At 41.4% G+C, this 23002-nt stretch overlaps 1 protein-coding gene across 2 annotated transcripts in view; it reads left to right on the top strand.

Moving 5' to 3' along the window:
* Positions 1 to 23002, top strand: part of LOC6038611 (FH1/FH2 domain-containing protein 1) — a 180301-nt gene that overhangs the window by 10614 nt on the left and 146685 nt on the right. For both annotated transcript variants that reach the window (XM_038259310.1, XM_038259309.1), the window contains 2 exons: positions 317 to 4836; positions 4918 to 4948. In XM_038259310.1, the coding sequence (XP_038115238.1) occupies positions 317 to 4836; positions 4918 to 4948 (4551 nt within the window). The remainder of the gene's footprint in view (positions 1 to 316; positions 4837 to 4917; positions 4949 to 23002) is intronic.

Below are 23002 nucleotides of genomic sequence, written 5' to 3'. Positions count from 1 at the left end.
CTCGAGATTCGACCGATCTTGCGTCGCCGCCAGCTGGTCGGTAGACATCGCGACGAGTTGAACCTCTTGTGTTGTGATCGCCGTTTTCTGATGTTCTTTACCGGTGCAAGTGTCGTCCACTGCAGATTGTCGCCGTTTAGATGTTGTTTCGCCACATAAATACACACACTTGCGATTTGTGATTGCGACAGGAGCGTCGGAAGTCGTTGCCAAAATGTCGTGTACCGGCGCCAGCTGTCAACCAGGCTGGTCAGCTGACTAAAACTCGTGTACTGAACAGTTTGTTTTGACATTCGCTTTCCCTTTCTCGTTACAGTTCTCGACCGAACCATCATCGAGTTCCCGGTTCGGATCGTTGAGTTCTACGGCCGGCGGCAGCAGCTACCGTCCCTCGTTTACTTCCGGAACGTACCGATCGCCGCGATCGACAGCGTCCAATGTGTCGACGTACATCAACCGGTACTCAAGCATCGCGGCGGAGAAGGAGAAGGAGAAAGAGGAGGAGAGGAGACGCGAGCGGGAGAGGGAGCGTGAGCAGCGCGAGAAAGAGCGAGAGAAGGAGCGCGATCGCGAGAAGGAACGACTGATCGAGACTTCCAAGAAGCTGGAAGCCGAGCTGGAGAAAGACAAACCGAAGCTGATCAAGCGATCGGCGCTGATCGCAGCGAAGTATGGGGCAGCCTCGAATGACAGTGAGGATACGTCGAAGGGAAAGACAGCGATCACGAAACCGAAGAAAGACAACGCACCTCCGGTGACCTTCACGACCCGATACGGAAAGGCCGGTGTAGCTAGGGAAAAGTCCAGGGAGCCTAGTCCAGCGACTCGGACGAATTCATCGACCAACCTTACACCAAATCGAGCCAAAGCTAGAGATCCGAGCCCTGCAGGCGGGGCTGTTGCGAACAAGATTCGGTCCAGAGATCCTAGCCCGGCGGTGGAAACCAGAAGGGCCGGATATTCCTCCAACATCGCAAGCAAACTAACACCTAAAGAAACCCCAACGACAAACGATTACCGACGGCAACCATCGAACACGTTGAACAGCTTCTTGCAGAATCGTGCGCGATCACGCGATCCAAGCCCAACCGTACGCACACGAACTTCCAGGGAACCAAGCCCAGCGGAACCGAAGCGAACACTGAAACCGTTTACCAGTGCACGATCAAGAGATCCAAGTCCCGCTACCCCAAGAACCACAACCACTGCAAGGACGATCAACCGATCGCGCGATCCTAGCCCGGCAGAGCCGAAGAAGTTCAGCAGTAGCATTACCATCAAACCTACAATACGATCGCGAGATCCTAGCCCGGCAGAGTCCAAGAAGATCCCTCTCTTTACGTCCAGCAAGCTTAGATCACGCGATCCTAGCCCGGCGGGTAGCAAACTGTCAAGCTACTCGAGCACCACCCCGCGAACGCGGACTCGTGATCCAAGTCCAGCGGGTGGTAAACAAACATCCACCTACGGACGAACCCTAACCAGCAAAGACAAACCGGCAGAGAGTCGATCGCTAACGCTGCCAACAAGAAAAACACGCGATGCTAGTCCGTCGGTGTCGAACATCCGAAGCCGCGATCCCAGTCCAGCTCATAGTACCACTAGAAGATCCTCTCGGGAGCCATCCCCAACGGAGTCGATACGGGAAAAGTACGGCTTGAACTCAACCACCTATCGACCGTACGGAAGAACCAGCAGCAACAGCATCGGAACCTCATCCTCGCGGATATCGATGAACTCGAGCCCAGTTCCCACAAGTCCCATCGGAGGCATGGCCCTCTCGTACATGACCTCGAACGAGGCGATCGCAGCCCGCACGAGTCGACCCTCGTCGCGGCTGGTGCTGAACTCGCAGTCCCGTGAGGTTTCGCAGTGCCCGTCGCCGCTGTTGATACGAAGTCAGATCTTTTCGCCCGAACCGCCCACGGTGCAAATCGTCGAGACAGATGACAAGAAGGAGGATGAGGATGAGGAGGAGAGTGAAACGTCGACCGAGACGGAAACGTCAGAGGAGGAGTCTTCGGAGGAGACGGAGAGCAGCGTGGAGCCGGAACCGAAGATCTTCATGGAGATAACGCTGGTGACTAGAGCGACATCACCGACTCCACCGGGGTCTACGCCGTACATTCGAGCAAGACGAGCTGAAATGTGCAAAACGATCGAAAAGACAATCCAGAAGCAGATACTGAACGTTCAGACGGCGGATAAGGCCATCCAGTCCGACAGGATGGATGATTCGACCAAGTATCTGCGATACAATCAGCCATCGAACAGGACTTGGTCACCGTTCCTGGATACAAAGTTCAGCTCTAGTGCATCTTCTGGCTACACGCGGTATTCGAGCGCTTCTTCACGCTACAGCCGCGATAGTACGAGTCGTGAAACCAGCGTCTGTTCAACACGAAGTGATGTTCCCGAAAAGAAGGAGGAGAAGATTTCCACGTTAGCCGCTCGTGTCAAAGAGATGAGCTTGTCGAAATCTGCCAGCCCGAAGGGTATTGCTGCCAGCAGTAGATCATCGACGAGTACTCCGTCGATCAAGCAGAAGACACCCCCGAAGCAAAAATCCCCGGAGAAGCCTCCACCGGCTCCGATGAAGGACGGTTCTCCGGCAAAGTCCATGACCGCTTTCAATTCCCGAGTCAACAAAGACTTCCGCAAATCGGCCCTCAACATGGGTCCAGCTCCGGATCGACCACGCAAGGGCTCCAGCTCTTCGTCCAAGTCGAGCTCATCAACCTCCTCGTCGTCCACAGCAACGCAGACGACGGAACCGGCGCAACAGAACGGTAGCCGGATACCGCAAGCTGGAAACCGCACAAGCGCCAGTCCCTGCCGTCGGTCTGACCGCGCGTCTTCGACAAGTTCGGACGCGAGCAGCTCCACAGCTACTTCGTCCTCGTCAACGGAGTCCGACGCTACTCAAACTCGATCGACTGCGGCCGCTTCGACGGACGAGCCGAACGCCAACAATGAACTGCTGATGCGAGCGATTCAGCTGGCGACGAACTTTGTCCAGAACAACAACCGAAATCACACGAGCTGGTTCGAGAACGGCTCGGCGGTGAGTGTGCCGGAAATTCAGCCGCCGCAGGAGGGTAAAACCGGTTGGGAGGCCGGGACGCACTACATGGAGAGCATAAAGGATGACGATTCTAGCGATGAAGAGGACGAAGAGGGAAGTGGGTCCGGGTCGGGACCGCTGCAGAAGGCATCATGGTGGAACAATGACGACGGGTTCGTGAAGCATCCGCCGGTGCAGGCGGTCACGATGCAGGAAGAACCGGCGGCCAAGAGTTACACCTATCGGATACGGCCGGTTCAGTCCGGTGAGAAGGCCTGGTGGATGACGGAGGAAAGCGAAAAGACTGAAGAGGGAAGTGAAGTGACGGATGAGGTGGCGGAAGCGAATGATAATGCTAGTACGGCGCTGTACAGTCCGTTTAAGCCGATACTGAAGGCGGAGTCAGGTGAGAAACCGTGGTGGATGACGGATACTGGGGGTAAGACTGAGGAGCAGGAAGATCAGCAAGAGGAGGAGGAAGAGGAGGAGGAGGAGGAACAGGAAGCAAGCTCGAATGGTTACGGCAATGGGGAAAGTCAGAGTTATGCACCGTATAAACCGATAAGAGTGACAAGAGTGGAGTCAGGTGAGAAGGCATGGTGGATGATGAGCACAGACAACGTACCGGCGAAGGGAAAGTCACAGGAGTCGTCACTTTCGAAGAGCGCAAGTCGGGAAGCGTCCAAGGAAGTTAGTCCCGAAAAGAAAGGTCCCGGGTTTACTGTTTACACGTTGGAAGCAGAAGATGAGGCATGGTGGCAACAGGCAATGGCCGAGCTGGAAAAGAAGGACAAGAGTAGTTCTAGTGCCAGCAGTAGTAGAGCTCCCTCGAAGGAACCAACGCCGGAACCACGGCAACAAGGCTTCATCGTAACCCGAGCGGAGTCCGGTGAGAAGGCCTGGTGGATGTACAGCGAGGAAAAGGCGAACGAGGAAGGCAGCTCTGATTCGTCAGTGAAGGAATGCAGTCCGGTGAAGGCGAAACCGTTCAAGATCACGCACATTGCGTCCGGCGAAGCTCCCTGGTGGATGACAGATGAAGGTAATCTATCGCGATCCGGCTCTAAGAGCAACGTGGTCAGCAGGTCCAACAGCTTCAACAACTCGAAGAGCAACGTTGTCAGCAGGTCTAACAGCTTCAACAACTCGAAGAGCAACGCGGTCAGCAGGTCCAACAGCTTCAACAACTCAAAGCAGCAAAGTCCGACCAAGTACAGAATCACGCGGGTAGAGTCCGGAGAGAGAGCCAACTGGATGGATAGTCCCGAAGAAAAGAGCGTCAGTCCGCAGAAATTGACATCGCTCATCGAGCAACACGGCGAAGAAGAAGACCATCACCATCATACCGAGATGGACCTGGACGAGGAAATCCAAAGCATCGGAAAGTTTGTAGCTGGTCTACCACAGTTCCCAACCGGGGAATCAACCATCGAACTCCTCGTCGAAACGCCCCTCGGCGATCGCGCCAGTCCGGAAGGTGTCGAAGATTCCAAACAGAATCGATCCTCCCCGTACGACAACATTCCTCAAAGCTCCAACAACAACTCGGCAACGCTCGAACCACGACCCTACCAGCTGGAACTGAACCAAAAACCCGCCGAACCGGCGCTATTCATTTCGCGCCACACCAACATCGATGATCTGCTGGGCGGATCGTGCCACCCGTTGAGTCCGATGATGGATCGGATGTTCGTGATGGACGATCTGATGGAGATTTCACCACATGATGTGCGGGTCCACGACAGCACGGCGCAATTCATCTACGGCGGCAGGTTGGTGGAGCTTTTGCTATAAAGTTTTAGCTGCTGTATACTCACCACTTGTTTTGTTCTTTTCTCTGTCTATCTTTTCAGTGGTGAAGATAGTTCACTGCGGAAAGCTGGGGTGAGTAGCATATTTTGTTTTTTTCTTACTTCTGCAAGCACTGATCCGAAATTTGTATATTTATTTACATTTGTGGCAACTCTGCTGATTAAAAAATATCACGAAAACAAAAAATCATGTTTATGATTACTAAAAAAATATAAAATATAAATTATAAATCTCATCAACCGTCCCTTTTTTAAATTACTTCCAACGATCGTGTTGGTTACCGCCATACATGCTAACAAATTCAGCCTACAAAAAATGGAACATAATAACATGTCCCTCAGCCTTCACCATAAAGTGGGAAAATTCACACCCACGCCGGTAACCATCTGCCAGCATTTGCCTGGTCCGCGGATTGAGATTTTCGCGAGATCAAAAAGCAAAAAAAGAGGAAAAAAGGAAGCAAGTGGTAAAAATATACCTCATGTACATAAAACCAGATGTGGTGGCTCCTGGAAAATGTAAACATGTGTCAAACTGCGACAAACGCCGAAAAGTGGAAGGAGGCGGAATTGGGCTGGAGTTCCTTTGAATGGCGGTGGGACTTGTCTGACTTTTCACTAAAACGTCGTAATGATGATTCAAGAGTTTATTGAATTGTAAAAAAGATGAAATTATAATATATATTACTTTGAAAAATGTATACAGTCCAGACTCGATTATTCGAATCATGAATTTAAAAAATATATATTTTTTATTCCCATCTGTTCCAACCTTCCATCGGATGAGGAAGTAAAATGTCGGTGTTGTTGTTAGGCCGTTAAGTCATTCCAGGTGTAGGAGTCGTCTCCATGCCATAAGTACAAACAACACACCAAACCAAGCCTACTCCGGTGGAATCGCTGGCGGCGGTTGGACTCGCAATCCAAAGGTCGTCAGTTCAAACACTGGGGTGGAAGGTTCCTTGGAGTAGAAAGAGGTTTGGGTGCTCTCCCCATTCAAGCCTTTGGACTCCTAGGTTCGAGCAGAAACTTGCAATAGAGACCACAAAAGACCAGGGGTCGTTAATGTGGATGGTTTGATTTTTTTTATTTTGATATTTTTTATTTGCTTCATTTTAACATAGAATTCGAATTCTGCGTCTTCATTTTGGTCCAATTTGGGTGGTCGATTGCCAAATAATTTGCAAAATGCATTTTATCAATATTTCATCACCGCCATTTTGGCCGCCATCTAGGATTTGAACATTCTAATTCACTTTAGAGTTTTTTAGAGGTTATAACTTATCTTGATTGAGATAATTGAATTTTGAGTTATTTATCGATTTTTTTTATCGAAGATCCTATTATCCGAAATGAATTTTTTTCAAGGCCTTCGTATAATCGAGAAGGACTGTGTATTAAATTTTGCGTGTTAAAAACCAATTTAGATTTTTAACATTAATGCTGCCAGCAAAAAAGAATTACAAACAATAACATTCTTTCTTATAACATTTGACAAATGAGTTTGGGCAATAGAAAGGTATAGAAATTCATGCTTCTGTTTTGATAGTTATTTTGTAACCAACAACCCTCCACCCCATCCCCTTTGGAGCGTGACGTACTTTATGGATGACCTCAATAAAACCATGCGAGTTTGAGCAATGTGGGTATCGATTAGCATGAATCGTATGATTAAGATTTGATAGATTTTTCTTAAACGGAGTTTTAGTTTTTTTTAATTGTTATCCAAAAATGTTCTTTGCAAAATTGGACATGTTTGTAACATAGTCATTATATCTAGAGTTTTTTTATAGGTCCTTTAAACTATTGTCTTTTATATGTTTATAGAGCCTATTAAAAAAAACTCAAGATATGTTTAAACTTAAGTTCGAGTGCAAAATTTGCATTATAAAAACATTCACAGCCGGTTTCAATTATTTTCAAAAATATTATATTTTCGAAAAGATCCTTTGCATGAACAATTAAAATCAAAACAAAAACAAAATTGTTAATAGTGACTTAGTTTTCAAAACATGAAAAATTTATGATCGTAAGTATTTATAATTAAACATACATAGCAAAAAATCTTTTTCTAAATCAATCAGTGTACCTCAAATTTACACAATGTTACACACAATATTGTTATTAAAAGAGAAAAACCTCAAATTTATATGATAATGTCTGCACTTTTCAGAAAAATATACTATTTTCCGACATAGACGACTAAAGGATTCTATGTAAAACAACATTTATCTCAACATTTACCTTTTTTTATTAAAAAATTTAACTAGACGCAAATAACTAAATCAATTCTTAAATTTGTAGTGGAAAATCCAAAATAAACATTGCTAAATATTTTTTTTGCAATTCCGTCATGAAACTACTTACTTTTCCTGTCATTCATGAACGACGAAATAGCCTACTTTTCTGTACCAAAAAAAACAGAATTGAATAGCAACACTTTTCAAAATAAATGCTGAAAAGTTCTACTTTTCAGCACTGAAATGGGTGCTGAAAAGTTGAACTTTTCAGCACTTGTTTCGAAAAGTAACACTTTTCAACATTTTTTTGATTTAAACGATTTATTGACAAAATACATGAAAATTTGACTTGAAATTTCACTCAATGGGTGTTTTTCGGAATTGCAAAAAATGTTGTATGGAACTCGTTGCAAAACTTGATTTTTTCAGCACTCGTCGTATTTATCCAACTCGGTGAACCTCGTTGGATAAATGTAAGACTCGTGCTGAAAAAATCCTCTTTTTGCAACTTGTTGCATAAACTACTATTAAAAGTTTGTTAATATCACAAATAAAAAAAGACATCATTTTTCGGAGACGCGAAATTGTCTAGAAATTTCATTCCCAAAATACAGATTGCTTTTTTTAATAAATTTAGGTCAATACTCCTTAGAGTTATCTTTTCTAAAATTAAATAATTATGATTTAAAATTTAAATAAATTATTAAGTATATTTGAGATGATGGTGGAAAAATTAAAACTAGGACTCATTTATGCAAAAGAACAATTCTATCTGAATGATAATAATAAAAGAATTTTCTCAACATTTTGAAAAAAAAAATATTTATTTATTACAATTTTACCTTCTTTACCCACTTACCCAATTAACTTTTTTGAACTTGAAAACAGTGCACTTTGTCAAAAAAAAAGGAAGAGTTCTTTTCGATGAAAATTTCAATTTCAATTTCATAAAATATGTTCTGAAAATTTTCAAAATAAATTTTTAATGTATTTAAAAAAATCGTCGTTTTTTAGTTTATTTAAAATTTGCTTTTTAGTTCCCTAAAACATATAAAAAAATTAAAAAAATGTACTTCTCAAATTACAGATTTTTAATATTTCCATACAATTTTTGTGTAGATGATTTGAAGAACCAAATTGCATTGCAATGCTGGAAAATGATTTCTTTGGTAATAGAGCAGTCTCTAAAAAATTATAATTGAATAAAAACAAACAAATGAAATTTTATTTTTCTATTTTGGTGGAAAATAAAACTTACAATCTCTTTTAAGTTCTGGGAATCTCATCACCATGTTTTAAAAACAAGTAAATATTTCTTGTGTTATCAATGTTTATACAATGTTTGTTCAATGTTCTTGTTAACCAGGTGTCTACCTAGTCATAATAACTTTAATTTTTTTTAGCGAAATTTATAATTTTATTATTTTGTCAGTATTTTTTACTTTTCCTTAAAAAAGATATCAAGTTTGGAAAATTTATATTTTCAGTATTTTTTCTGTTTAATTTGAAGATAGAATTCACTATTATTAAACATTGTTTAAGCTTCAAATTAAACAGAAAAAATAATGATCTTATGATTGAATTCTCCGAGCTAAATCAAACAACTACCTTAATCATTATATCAACGTCGTCGTGCTATCTTGTCGCACCCGCCATTTTGACGTTCCGAGAAAAACGCATTTTAATGTTTGACCTTGAATATACAAAAACGAGAGCACGCAATGTAAACAATAACAAACACGTTTTGTTTGGCTGACCATTCTGTGCATTGTCCCAAAGTTTGGTTGAAGTTGGTTGCTGGAGTCCCGAGTTATAATTACAAATGTTTTCGGTAGTCTAGCTTGTACGTGCGACAAACGCATCCTGACTTTCCTGGCCTGAAATTCCTTTGGCCTTTTGTCGCACTTACATCAATTTTCATGGAGTGACAAGATAGCACGACAAGATTGAAACTACTTTCATATGTAAAGTGACAAACATGCACGGAGTTTTTTCGGTTTTTGTTGAATATCTCAGGATTGAAATCGAATTTTGGGGATCTGTGAAGGTCAAAAGATGAGGCATTGTGAGCTGCACAAAATGGCGTTCTTAACTAAATTTGGCCCAAAATGCACGTACGACAAGTTAGCACGATGGCGACGATATTTAAAAAAAATGCCTCAAAAGTTGTCCAAGTTTGTGATTTTTCCAAATTTGTGCAGTACTTTTTTTTGTATTTAGATTTGTTATTTATAAAAAAGTTTACAAGTTTTCCTACCCTCAACACAAGTACAACATATCAAAAAAGCTTCCCGCCATCGAGAGCAAGTTGGCGCTCGGTTGAAGTATAAAATAAAATTAAATTTAGATCAACCAACCAACACACACTTGTGTGCTTCTGTTGACAGTGCGCGCCGGTGGGTTGGTTGGTTTCGCCGACGTGGTTCGTTCCGTCTCAGCCGGTCCGGCGCGTTGATGATTCATGCATAAGTATGTTTACACTCTGTGTGTGTATGTGTGTGTGTACACACGTTTTCGGATGCTGCACCAGCTGTATCTTGGCCGGGAATGTGTGTAATTCATTCACGGTTCATTAGATCCCTGGGGTGCCGTGGGTGCTTCTGTGGCAGGGAGTTGTTTTTTTTTTGCTTTTTTTTCGAGGCACAGAATGGGAACTGGTGCCAACTTGTTAACTCACCTGGGTTGACTGTGAACGCATTACTGTCCTATTAAAGTTTTTTTTATTTTGAACTTTTAAATAAATACGAGAATGCTTAAAAATTATTTTTAAATTTCTGTAAATTATTCTTGTCTACATACGACATTAACGTGTTTATGTTTAAAGCGCGATTCTAAATTGGAGCAGTGCACACGTACTCAGTTATAGGTATGACTCGCGTATACTTAAGGTGAGCAGCAGGTGAGGCCATTAAGTCTAGTGTGTGCTCACTATTTTCGACTTTTGGCCGCTGTTTACCCGCACAAAAGTTCCCAGAACTAGAGCTAAGTGGCCAACAGCGATGAAAGCATGACTTCATTACTGTACGGTTGTTGTTCTGCAAGCACGATTATAGGTGAGTGACGTACCCTGTTATGTCTGCTAATCTAAGGGTGAGTCGCACTTAGTTTCTTCAGGCTGACGAGTAAAATGCAAGCTGCGTGCAGCAATTCCTTACTGTGATTAAACATGGATCGTGGATACCACGCAAGGAATGATCCAAAATCTCTTCCTGAAAGCAGAACGTGATCAGCGAGGGATTTGCAGGAGTGCATTGTTGGGAAGCGAATTTGTTGATAAAATCGTCTTTGTCGGAGGATGCTTTATAGTACAATAAAGTAAATAATAACAGTAGTGATCGTCAGTACTTATTCAGAGAAAATTTCAAGGAATATTAAATCTTTTTATATAAATATAAATATTGTTTTGGGGTACCTCTCTAGCTTTTCGAATTTTTTTTTTCGCTGTTTTTAATTTTGTCAAAAGGACGTAACATTGAATGTTTGGCCCTTTTGAAATGTTAGTCTAGATTAAAAAAATAAAAAAATGTTTTCGGAAAGATCGGATGTATCATATTTTAACATTGATAATCGGACCATTAGTTGCTGAGATATCGACATTAGAAAATGGTGGGTTGTTTCGATGAGATTTAGAAAACATCAATTTTCCTGTTTTTAAACCTTTGCATGGCAATATCTCAGCAACTAAGGGTCGTATCAACAAAGTTCAATAAAGCAAAATATAAAGAATTTTCTCAGCTTTTAAAAAAAAAAAAATCAGAAGTGGGTAAACATGGGCACTAATTTAAAAAAAAATTAATAACTGAGCCAATGTTTTTAAGTGCCCGAATCAAAATTTTACTGAAGTACTTTTTTCTGCAAACTCAAGTTTTAAATCGAAAAATGAACGTAAAAATTTATGAGACCAATATTTCGATTTTTTTTTTCAAATTCAGTATTGATTCAAAAAATTATAACTCGGTCAAAGATTTTTTGCCCATTATGTAAATTTCTGAAAAGTTGGCATTTGATGTCCCCTAAAACATATTAGAAAATAAAAATAAAAATGGAGTTTTTTTTTTGCAAATCAAGTTTAAGTAACAAAAAAAAATTACCGTACATCATTTCTTTCAGTGTAGCTACAACTTTGCCGAAGACGCCAAATCGACCAAAAAATTTCTTCTAAAGATACAGATTTTTTGAATTTTCATAAATCATTTTTGTATGGACAGCTGCCAAATTTGTATGGAAAATTATATGGACAAACTAATGATACAAAATGGCTTCTTTGGGCATACTGAAGGCACCGAAAAAGATTCAGCCGGATTAAAAATACAAAAAATAAAATTAATGAAAAAAGACTGATTTCGTAGAGAATTGCTCACATGCTATAATTTAGGAAGTGAAACTTTTCAAACATGTAGGAACTTTCGATCAATTTCAACAAATATATTAAGAGGTTGATTTTTCTAGAGTTAATTTTAGCCAAAAACGTAAGATAACTTTAAAAAGCTGCCATAATCACAGGATTTGTTCTTGGAAAGTGATTATTAATTCTTCAAATTTTCCTTAAAATGCTCCTAAAAAAAAAATACCGGTATGAATAAAAGACTGACTCATTGTTAATAATCTGAAATTTGCAAAAAAAAAAAACGTTAAAATACACTTTGACACAATCTTTAACATTTGTTTATGGTTTAGTTGCAGAATTGGCCAATTTTTAGCTAAATTGTATTGCAGACTTTTTATTTCGAGCATTTTATATTTTTTTGTAGTTTACAAAAAACTTAAAAGTAAAAAAAAATTAGATATTAGGTAATTTTTTTCTCAATTTCTAAATTTTAAAAATTGTCCTTATTTGAAAATTAATATTTTCAATTGGTTAAGGCATATCTCTTCTTTTTTTTTCATCATTGTTGACCCGATATTTGGACGCTGAGATATGGACCCCAAATTTATCAATCTACGATATTTTGGAACTATTAATCTGATGTTTAATGTAATTTTTTTTATTAAAAAACCTTTTGTGACACGATCCATTTTTTTTAAACTATTATTATAAGGGAACTTCAAAATTACGACTAATATTTCGGCCGTGGACCGTGGTGTAGGGGTAAGCGTAATTGCCTCTCACCCAGTCGACCTGGGTTCGATCCCAGACGGTCCCGGTGGCATTTTTCGAGACGAGATTTGTCAGATCACGCCTTCCGTCGGACGGGAAGTAAATGTTGGCCCCGGACTAACCTAAAAAGGTTAGGTCGTTAGCTCAGTCCAGGCGTTGGAGTCATCTCCCTGGGTCCTGTCTCGGTGGAGTCGCTGGTAGGCAGTTGGACTAATAATCCAAAGGTCGTCAGTTGGAATCCCGGGGTGGATGGAAGCTATGGTGTAAAAAGAGGTTTGCAATTGCCTCAACAATCAAGCCTTCGGACACCTAGTTTTGAGTAGGAATCTCGCAATCGAGAACGCCAAGGCAATGCTGTAGAGCGAATAATTAGATTTTTGATTTCAAAAGAGCTTATTTTTAATGATGAAATTTTAATGCTCAATTTTTTTATATAATTACACAAAAGTACTTTTGGATTATGAAACTATAATTTGGCTGAAATAAAAAGTCCCTCATGCACCTAGCACAATAGTTGCCACTTTTGATCCACAAAAACATATAAAAATAAAAAAAAGTGATAGTTCAGTTCAGTTCAGTTTTTATTTTTGAATAAACAAGTTACAATAAGTTCAATTTGTGTACAAAACAGAGTTTTGGAGTTCCTTGCAGCTGTGTGTTACACTAGTCCATGTTGGAGGAATTATTGTTTTGACTATGGGCTTAACAAAAAGTAAGAAAAGTTTCAAAAAACTTACTAGAGTTACTAAGGAAAAAGGATAGGGGAGAAAAGCTTAAAACTAGATCACAGTTCAAATTTATCGAGTATAGATGTACTTGATCATTAATTCGCCTAGAGCCATGAATTGTTCCGCCTTGTTACGGCAGGCCTTGAACCGCGTCAGCATCTCTCCCGCGAGAGTGAAGAACTCTGGCAGGGTGAAGAGATCTTCGCCAGTTATTTCTTGCTGCGCCGAATCGCCGCTACCGGCAACGACGCTGGCAAAAGATCGTCCCCAGCCAGGAGGAGACGCTGAATTGTTCGACGGAACCGTACGCTGCCCAGCTGCAGGAACGGTTGTGCTCGTACTGCGGTGAGGAGGGCGGGACGCTGCCGGGTTCTTCTTCCTCCTTTCCTGATCCTCGATGTATGCTTTCCGTGCGCTGCATCCACGGTAATTGCTGGTATGATTACCTTCGCAGTTGGCGCACTTGATGCGCGGCTTGGTTTGGGCTGCGTCGTCCCCCAAATCCACCTTCCGTGGCAGTGAACACACCTCAGAAGGTGTGTGCCACCGCATTTCACGCAACGCGGTTGGAGGTTGCAGTGTCGCGAGCCGTGGCCGTACTTCTGGCAACGGTGACATTGCGCTGCGTCGTTTGGGTGTTTCGAGTAGAACCGCCAGTTTACCCAAAACCCGTCCAACGTTTTAATTCGCCGCAGGTCCTGGATCTTAACGGTGCCGCGGTTGAAGTACAACAAGTACAGCGTGTGCGTACCTGTCTCTGTTGTCTTGCGCGAGAGCACTTTTATCTCCCGCGGTCGTACTTTCGCATTTTGGAGGTGTTCCTCCAGCTGCGAAATGGGGCGATCCATATACCCACCAAGGACAACTTTCACGGGGACGTCATCAGCATGGTTAAATGTGTAGTGCCTTATGCCATTTGCTTTGAGCGTCGCAATCACATCGGCAAAACTTTTTTTGTCGAGTGTGATCACTTGCACAGCAGTTTTGCCTAGCTTCAACGAATATTTATTGCCCTCGAGGAGCTCATCAATATCGTCTGCGAGATGGCCCAGACAATAGATAGGCGGCGGCCTTCGTTCTTGCGATCGCGTTTTGTTCTTCTCCTTTGCGCTGGACTCAGGAATGTTGCTATTGTCGTCGTCGTCGTCACTGGTCGTTTCGCCGTCTTCTTCCTCTTCCCCGCTGAGGGGCTCGTACGGATTGCTGATAGTTATTCCACCCGTTGATTTATTGCCGTCGAGTTTCGGCACGTTCACCTGGCTGGAACCGGCGGCAACTCTCCCACGTGTTCTCACGGGACTACGTGGAGGAAATCCCACGTGGCCGGTATTCCGGGTGCAGGAGGTTTTTGTCGATGACACTGTCGCTCGTTTTAGCGATGGCGGTGGTTTTGGCGATGGTTTGTTTACCACCTTTTTGCACTCGGCCGGCGGAGGAACTTCGCGAATGTTTCGAGGCCGCACTCGAGCTGCCACGGCCCCGGCCGGACTTCGGCATCTCGGGGAGGCAGTTTCGCGGATAAACTGGTAACTCGCGACGTTAAAATCGAAAAAACTTGAAGAGCGTCGAACACCGTGTTGTTGCTGGCTCAAGCGTTGCCAGGGTTGATCGAAAAAAAAAAAAAAAAAAGTGATAAAATAGGTGAAATCGCGAGTTTTAGTAATAAATTAATTTTGATTTTCGGTGTACTAAATCATCTTAAAGACTATTCATCCTTCCCACTTTTCATTGGTCTGATGGCCGTGCAGACTAAGGCGCCAATTCTTTTTGGAAGTTCTGGGTTTTAACCCATCGGTTGCCACTTTTTTTAGAGTAGAATAACTGTACATTAGGATGACAAGAAAAATGGGAAATTTAGAAAAAGCCCAGGTGACACTTCCTGCTTCGATTCTTTAGGAGCAATTCTCTATGAAATCGGTCTTTTTTCTTAAATTTTAATTTTTGTATTTTTTGATCCGACTGAAACATTTTTGGTGCTTTCGGTATGCCTAAAGAAGCCATTTTGCATCATTAGTTTGTCCATATAATTTTCCATACAAATTTGGCAGCTGGCCATACAAAAATGATGTATGAAAATTAAAAAATCTGTATCTTTTGAAGGAATTTTTTGATCGATTTGGTGTTTTCGGCAAAGTTGTAGGTATGGATATGGACTACACTGGAAAAAAATGATACACGGTAAAAAATTTTTGTTGATTTTTTATTTAACTTTTTGTCACTAAAACTTGATTTGCAAAAAAACACTATTTTTAATTGTTTTTTATTTTTTGATATGTTTTAGAGGACATCAAATGCCAACTTTTCAGAAATTTCCAGGTTGTGCAAAAAATCTTTGAACGAGCTATGAATTTTTGAATCAATACTATTTTTTTCAAAAAATCTAAAAATTGGTCGCAAAAAATTTTCAACTTCATTTTTTGATGTAAAATCAAATTTGCAATCAAATAGTACTTTAGTGAAATTTTGATAAAGTGCACCGTTTTCAAGTTAAATCCATTTTTAGGTGACTTTTTTGAAAATAGTCGAAATTTTTCATTTTTTTAAATTAGTGCACATGTTTGCCCACTTTTGGAAAAAATATTTTTGAAAAGTCGAGCTCTATATTTTGCACTTTTGAACTTTGTTGATACCACCCTTAGTTGCTGAGATATTGCCATGCAAAGGTTTAAAAACAGGAAAATTGATGTTTTCTAAGTCCCACCCAAACAACCCACCATTTTCTAATGTCGATATCTCAGCAACTAATGGTCCGATTTTTAATGTTAAAATATGAAACATTCGTGAAATTTTCCGATCTTTTCGAAAAAAATATTAAAAAACAATTTAATCCAAGACAAACATTTCAAAATATTATCTTTTACTACCCAAATTTGACTAAAATAGAGTCGCAGAACTTGAATTTGATGTTAAAAGTAAAAATATCAAAAAAAGGTTTTTTGTTCATTTTGCTCACTTCGGATAATCGAATCTGGACTGTACAAGCAATCAACGTAACCTCATTCGAAGAAAAGTGAAAAAAATCAAATATTTGAAATCTCCCTTGTAGTCCGTGTAGATAAAAGTGATTCACTAGTGGTTTATACTAGCGATAGTGGCCGATAGCTATAAAGTCCAATTCGGTTCTAAATTTACTGCATTATGAACATTTTAAAAATACGATTTACTTTCAAAACCTCGTCTTAACAAATTGCACGGAAGAATAGGTGCCACTTCCGTTCTCCGTACGGTTGCGGCAACGTTGTCGCTATTGCACTGGCTTCCAATTTTCTGTCCAAATTTACCGGAAAACCCCATGCAGTCACACTATAATTACCCGTGATCGTGATCGTTCAGCGCTCATTCAGTCGCCGCTCCGCTACCTTTCAAATTAGCCAGCTTGCGGTGAGGGAGTCTATGATGAAACCAAAACAAACAACGTCGTCGCCGCCACCACTCGCTACTCTGTTTACGACCTAATGACCGCGCATGGAGCCAATAATACCGCTCAAAATTCGATCAAAACCGACCGATATCCTTTATATTTTGGCGTATTTGAGCAAATCGAGCCAAACATTTCATTAGGGCACAAAACCAAAAACCGCGATTCGAGAAAATCGCTGGCAAAAAGTGGACAACTTGTTTCAATTCCTATTTAAAAAGAAAGCTTGACTGGTGGTATTTTTGCTCATGATACGATAAAACACATCATTATCCTCAACTCTGCTTTAATGCTTCTTAATTTATGTTGATTTTCGCAATAAAACTCATAATTTTAAAAAATCTCGCTATTGGGCCCTTTTAACATTCCAACTGTTGTTCATAATGGGCCCTTTCTTAATGGAATTTCGAAAAGAACTGAAAGGGCACTAAAGCGCTGTCACCTGGTTGTTGTTTTTAATGATGTTTATGGGCCTTTTTGTTTAGTTAGAAATAATGAGGAATTCAGCGGAAATTTTGATAGTTTGTGTAGTTTTGTGATCGAATGGTTTAGATAAGGTATGTGAAACATAAAAATTCTTCAAAAGTGTACTGAACAGCAGCCGCGGGCCGTATTAAACATTGTATTTCGACGATGTTTTTTTCTGCAGAAATCCTTGGTGAAACGTAAATCAAACTTTGTTTTGAAGTGAATTAGTGTTAAGAATGTATGAAAAGTTCACTTTATAACATTGAAAGTTCTTTAACCACGAAAAACTAACGAAAAAGAAAACGGCACAATTGAACTTTTTTCTGGTTTGGAGTAACATTGTTATGTGCCCTTTTGTTTTTTTGATTTTTTCAATAGGAAATTGTTTGCTATCAATCTGATTCTTGGAGGGCATGTAGGGAGTGTACTGATCAATGGAATAGTGGAATAATCCCAAATGTTTACGTTTTGGTTTTGTGCCCTAATGAAATGTTTGGCTCGAAATTTGATTGGAGGCAATGGGTCCGGTCGTCAATGGAATTGGGCACCCACACCATTGAGTAAACACACAACTCGTGAGAAGAATTTGCGCTTCCTCTGTGGAGCAATTTGACAGCCAGCTGTCAAACTAAGGAATTGACGAGCGTAAGGCCTGTACCTTTACCATCTGAGCTGTCGGCGCTTGCAAGTCGTGCAACGCTTGACAGTTCACCCCACACTGACGTGCGGGGTAATTTTGCACACTTTCAAATTTATTCACTCACTGCGTCTGCGTTTGTGTTACTTCCTCCAACGTATATCGCTCGTTTCGGCCGGTCGAGTTAGTCGCAAGGCTAATAATTTTTCATTAAACACACATTCGTTCTAATTATTGCACCGTGGTGTGGTGGTTCTGTCTTGTTTGCCTTACTTATACTTATATCAAGGTGCCGGACCAAGCTTAGAGACCGTGTGAAGACCGGCAGTTTGCTGGTCAAAGGCTGTGGTAGACCGCGGCCGCGTTCTGACTAAGGTGTAATTTTTTGTCTTCCTACCTTGTTTGTGTTCCGTTCTTTGGTGTGTTTTGGAGCGTCTGTTATTTCGCGGAAGTTTCTTCCGTACAGCGGTGAATGTTGCCATTTTTGGCTGATTTGCATAGTTAAAATGAAGACTCTGGGATTTCATTGAATAACATGATTAATTTTGACTAAATGCAGCATGTTAGAATGCGCTGGAAAGATGTAACATCAAGGAGATGTATAATCAAGGATGTCTAAATTTGATCTGATGGAACAAGTAACGTTGTTGGATACTAACGCCGCTCGCCAGGTCAGTTTGTAGATCGGGAATTCCCGGGACCTCGGGAAATTTTTCAAACAGTCATTCAATCTATGTTTTTATTATATCAATTTTGTTTTTCAAACATAAAATCCTAAATTACCCCAATAATATTAATTAGTGATAATCTACACTTCAATCACATCACGGACGACAGTTTTTAAATAGCTTAAATGAAATTAAAAATGACTCTTTTATTTTTATTATGCTTTGGATTTTAAATGAACTATAATTTTGTATCCACACCCAAAATTGGGCACCGCTCGTCCGAGAGAATAATGGCCTCAAGTCAACAGAATAGTGGTACCACTCACGGACACAGATAACACAGCTCGAGATGGGCGAGAGAATTATTCTTTCGAGGTTCATTTGCAAAAAAAAGTTCATCTGTCAATAAATTACAAAAGTGTCGACCTCGGGAATCGAACCAAAGACCTTTGACAGACTAACCCAGTGGCTTAACTGCCTCGGCCACCACAGCTTGGTGATTAAGAAGTGGTCAGATGACGATGTATGACACTTGTTGGAGATTTATTGTATCAATAAACGAATGGACACATTTGTTATGATGGTGTGAGTTGGTAGCATTATTCTTTCGATTTTGGCTTTGAGCTCTCAATAAATTTTGAGAGAACGGTTCTCTCGATTCTGAATTTTGTTTCTGAAAATAGTTTCATTCAAAAATCTTAAAACACATTTAAAATTTTGAATCGTTTGATACCCATATTGCGAATTATGAAAAAAAAACGTTACTTAATCCACCTTTAGGTGGTTGGTGCCTTCCTCATATTCATAAAATCAAAATGGCGAACTACATCGACAACAACCATCTTCTAACAGAACATCAAGCAGGTTTCCGGAAGGGCCAAAGCGTCAAAACTGCAGCGCTCCGCGTCCATGACGATTTGGCGTCCACAATCGACAAGCGTGGTGTTGGCGTACTGGTCCTGTTGGATTTTTCAAAAGCTTTCGATACCATCCCCCACAACAAACTACTGGACAAGCTGGAAACCGAATTCAACTTCTCTTCGACTGCCTTGAACCTAATGAACTCCTACCTTCGAAGACGGAAGCAGACAGTGTTCTGTGATAATCGCTGCTCAGATTGTGCTGAGCCAACATCGGGCGTTCCGCAAGGATCAATAATCGGTCCTCGATTGTTCTGTTGCCACATCAACGATCTACCGAACGTCCTCAAACACTGTGAAATCCAATTGTATGCAGATGATGTCCAGCTCTACATCCGTGGTGTTGGTCCATGCGCGCGTGATTTGATCAGAATGGTAAATCAGGACCTCCAGAATGTTGCCGATTGGTCGAACCGAAATCGTTTGCTCGTAAATCCCGCTAAAAGCAAGGCCCTTTTCATTCAAAGCGCAAACCGTAGAGCTGCCCTGGTTCCTGATCTGCGCATCGAAATGAACGGTGAGCAAATTCAATGGACGGAGCGTGCAAGCAACCTAGGATTCATCTTTCAAAGCGACCTGCAGTGGGACGGTCTTGTGTCACAGCAGTGTGGCAAAATCTATGCTGGCCTTCGCACACTCTACAGCTGCACACCGACTGCACCCGTGGCGACAAAACTGAAGCTGTTCAAAGCCCTTGTCCTGCCTCACTTTCTGTTCGCCGACGTTTTCTTTGTCCGTCTTTCGTCGAGCCTGTTCAACCGACTACGCGTGGCCCTGAACTGCTGCGTACGCTACGTTTACGGATTACGGAGGCGCGACCACGTGAGCCACCTTCAAAAGAACCTCGTTGGATGTCCGATGCTAAACCTATTCGCTTACCGATCCTGTCTGTTTTTGAGAAACCTGTTGTCGTCCCGAACACCACCAGCACTCTCCCAGAAACTCATCCTTTCACGAAGCCAACGTCTACGGAACTTGGTCGTACCAGCGAATCGGACAGCAGGATACGCTTGCACTATGTTCGTCAGAGGAGTAGTGCATTGGAACGCACTCCCTCCCGCAGTCAAAAACAGTTTATCCGATGCAACTTTCAAGAGAGGCTGCAAAGAGCATTGGAACGAAGTGTAACCACTGTCGCGCCCGGAGGTCCCGGGGCCCCCCTAACCACAAGTCAAAGGAAGAGTGGAATAGGGACAACCCTCCGGCTCCTCCGGGGTGCCTGGTAAACACGACACGCTAACCGACGATACGCCAACCGACGAAACACCGACAGGAGAATCCACTGAGGTTCAGGAGACCCGGGGCCCCCCTAACCACAAGTCAAAGGAAGAGTGGAATAGGGACAACCCCCCGGGCTCCTGATGCCCCCTGGAAGAGGTCGCACAAGGGGCAAACCCCCATCCCCTCGGATAAACCCTGGACTTCGCCGCACGACAACGCTACACCACCAGCAACAAACGACCAACAAACGACGACTACGGGAAGGACGATTTAAACCTGCGAAAATTTATTAAAAGTGACTCTAGTTTTTAAAATTTTAGTGCTTCAAATTATTAATATTTAATTTAGGTTATCAAATTATTGTATGCACGTCGATCTACACCGGAAGTAGCAATTTTAAAAGGAGCAATCCTTACGCTACCAGATATAATAAACAAACAAACAAACAAACAATACATTCAGTAAAAATAGCAACATTTCCCCTTAACATGTTTAACAAATCAACTTTATTACTCATTTCTTTTGATATGGTTCGCAGACCATCAATATTTCTGGCTCATCGGCAAGGTCTGATAAAAAAACCTATCCAACGATAGTTCGCATGGAAGATTCAGACAATATTTTTATCACAATATCTGAAATCAAACCTCTAAAAGTGTATAAATAACACTTAAGTGCCAATAACTTTTAATAGGGTTGTCAGATCCTTGATGTTTTAGGCTCATTTGAAAGGTCTTTCGATTATCTAACTAACGATGGGTCGCATGATAGACCCGGACATCATTTTTACTGAAATATCTGAGATCCGGCCTCCAAAAAGTGTATAAATAACACTTAAGTGCCAATAACTTTTGATAGGATTGTCAGATCCTTGATGTTTTAGGCTCATTTGAAAGGTCTTTCGATTATCTAACTAACAATGGGTCGCATGGTGGACCCGGACATCATTTTCATTGAAATATCTGAGATCCGGCCTCCAAAAAGTGTATAAATAACACTTAAGTGCTAATAACTTTTGATATGGTTATCAGATCTTCAATGTTTTGGGCTCATTGGAAAGGTCTTTTTAATACCTTTCTGAAAATGTATAACATGACAGGGTTTCTTACAAAAACCACCCTTTTTACAATCTTCCGGACATACGCCAAAATCGTTTTTTAAGCATAACTTTTGAAGTACTTTACTAAACTTCATAATTTTCAATAGGGACTTATGGGACCCCAAGACGAATCGAATGAGACCAAAACGGTCCAAATCGGTTAAGCCAGTGCTGAGATAATCGAGTGCATATTTTTGGTGCACAGACCCACATCCCTACACACACACACACACACACACACACAGACATTTGCTCAGAATTTGATTCTGAGTCGATAGGTATACGTGAAGGTGGGTCTACGAGGTCAAATTAAGAAGTTCATTTTTCGAGTGATTTTATAGCCTTTCCTCAGTAAGGTGAGGAAGGCAAAAATGTATTTTTGAGAAAATACGGTATTTTGTGAAAAATTAAGTATTTCATTAAAACAAACTCTTTAACCGTTGAAATACATGCAAAACTTCGAACCGTTTAATACATATTGCGAATTCTAAAATGTTTAGTATTTTCGAGAAATTATGGTATTTTGTGAAAATTTAAGTAAAAAAAAGCAAAGCAATCCACTTTTACGACCCCCGGGTCTTTTGTGGGCTCTGTTGCAAGTTTCTGCTCATTTCTAGGCGTCCGAAGGTTATGTGTGGTGAGTCACCCAAAACCTCTTTTACGCAAATGGACCGACGTTTTACTTCCCCATCTGATAGAAGGCCAGGAGGATAAGGCGGGAATCGAACCCGCGCCCCATAGAAACTTAGGGATCGGCAGCCGATGCCGCTAACCACCGCGCCACGAGGCCCTGCGGTATTGAAAATTTGAGTATTCCATTTAAAAAAACTCTAAAACAGTAAAAATGCATGCAAAATTTGGAATCATTTAATACCAATATTGCGAATTATAAAAAATTGAGTATTTTTGAGAAAATACGATATTTTGTGAAAATTTGAGTATTTCGTTTTAGGGAGGGATCGGAGGCCGTGTTATGCTTCATACATTTTTTTTTTGAAATTTGTTACGAGGGGGGAGGGAGGGGGTCTAAAAATCCGATTTTTTTGCGTTACCTAATAGAAGAACGCTCTCATTGTATGCCGTAGTTTAATACCTTCTGTATTGAACTTTTCATCTATTTCCACAATCAAAACTGGATTTTCAGACCAATTTTATTTTTAATTTCGGGAATTTCCGGGACAAATTATTTAAAAAATCCCGGGATTCGGGAATTTTCGGTTTTGGAATTCCAGGGAAGTTTGGTTGAAGTGTTGAAGATTCTCAAATTTTTAAAATACACACACAAACCCGAACCATCCAACTAAGCACCAACACTGACCAGGCACTTTTAATTGTCCGGTCTCCGGACACGCATCACGGAGATTCGGTTTCACCGGCCGCACATTGCATCCATCCGTCAATTACCCGAACAGCAGTTTGACTGCGGCACGTTTCATAAATTTTCATAATTTCTGCACGTTGGATCACGCTGTGATCATCACGTGGTCATAAAACGATGCGAAACCCTCCGAAGGTGGTGACAGAAATAGATCACGCTGAGTCGATTGTAGGGGTCTACGACTGCGGCGTACATGTTGAGGGTCTGCACTCGGTACGCGACGGGTTGAACCTTAAGTGCTTGTTTGACTTA

Source organism: Culex quinquefasciatus, chromosome 3 (genome assembly GCF_015732765.1).
Source record: "Culex quinquefasciatus strain JHB chromosome 3, VPISU_Cqui_1.0_pri_paternal, whole genome shotgun sequence".
Classification (NCBI taxonomy): Eukaryota; Metazoa; Arthropoda; class Insecta; order Diptera; family Culicidae; genus Culex; species Culex quinquefasciatus.
This window is presented reverse-complemented; position numbering and strand designations above follow the sequence as displayed.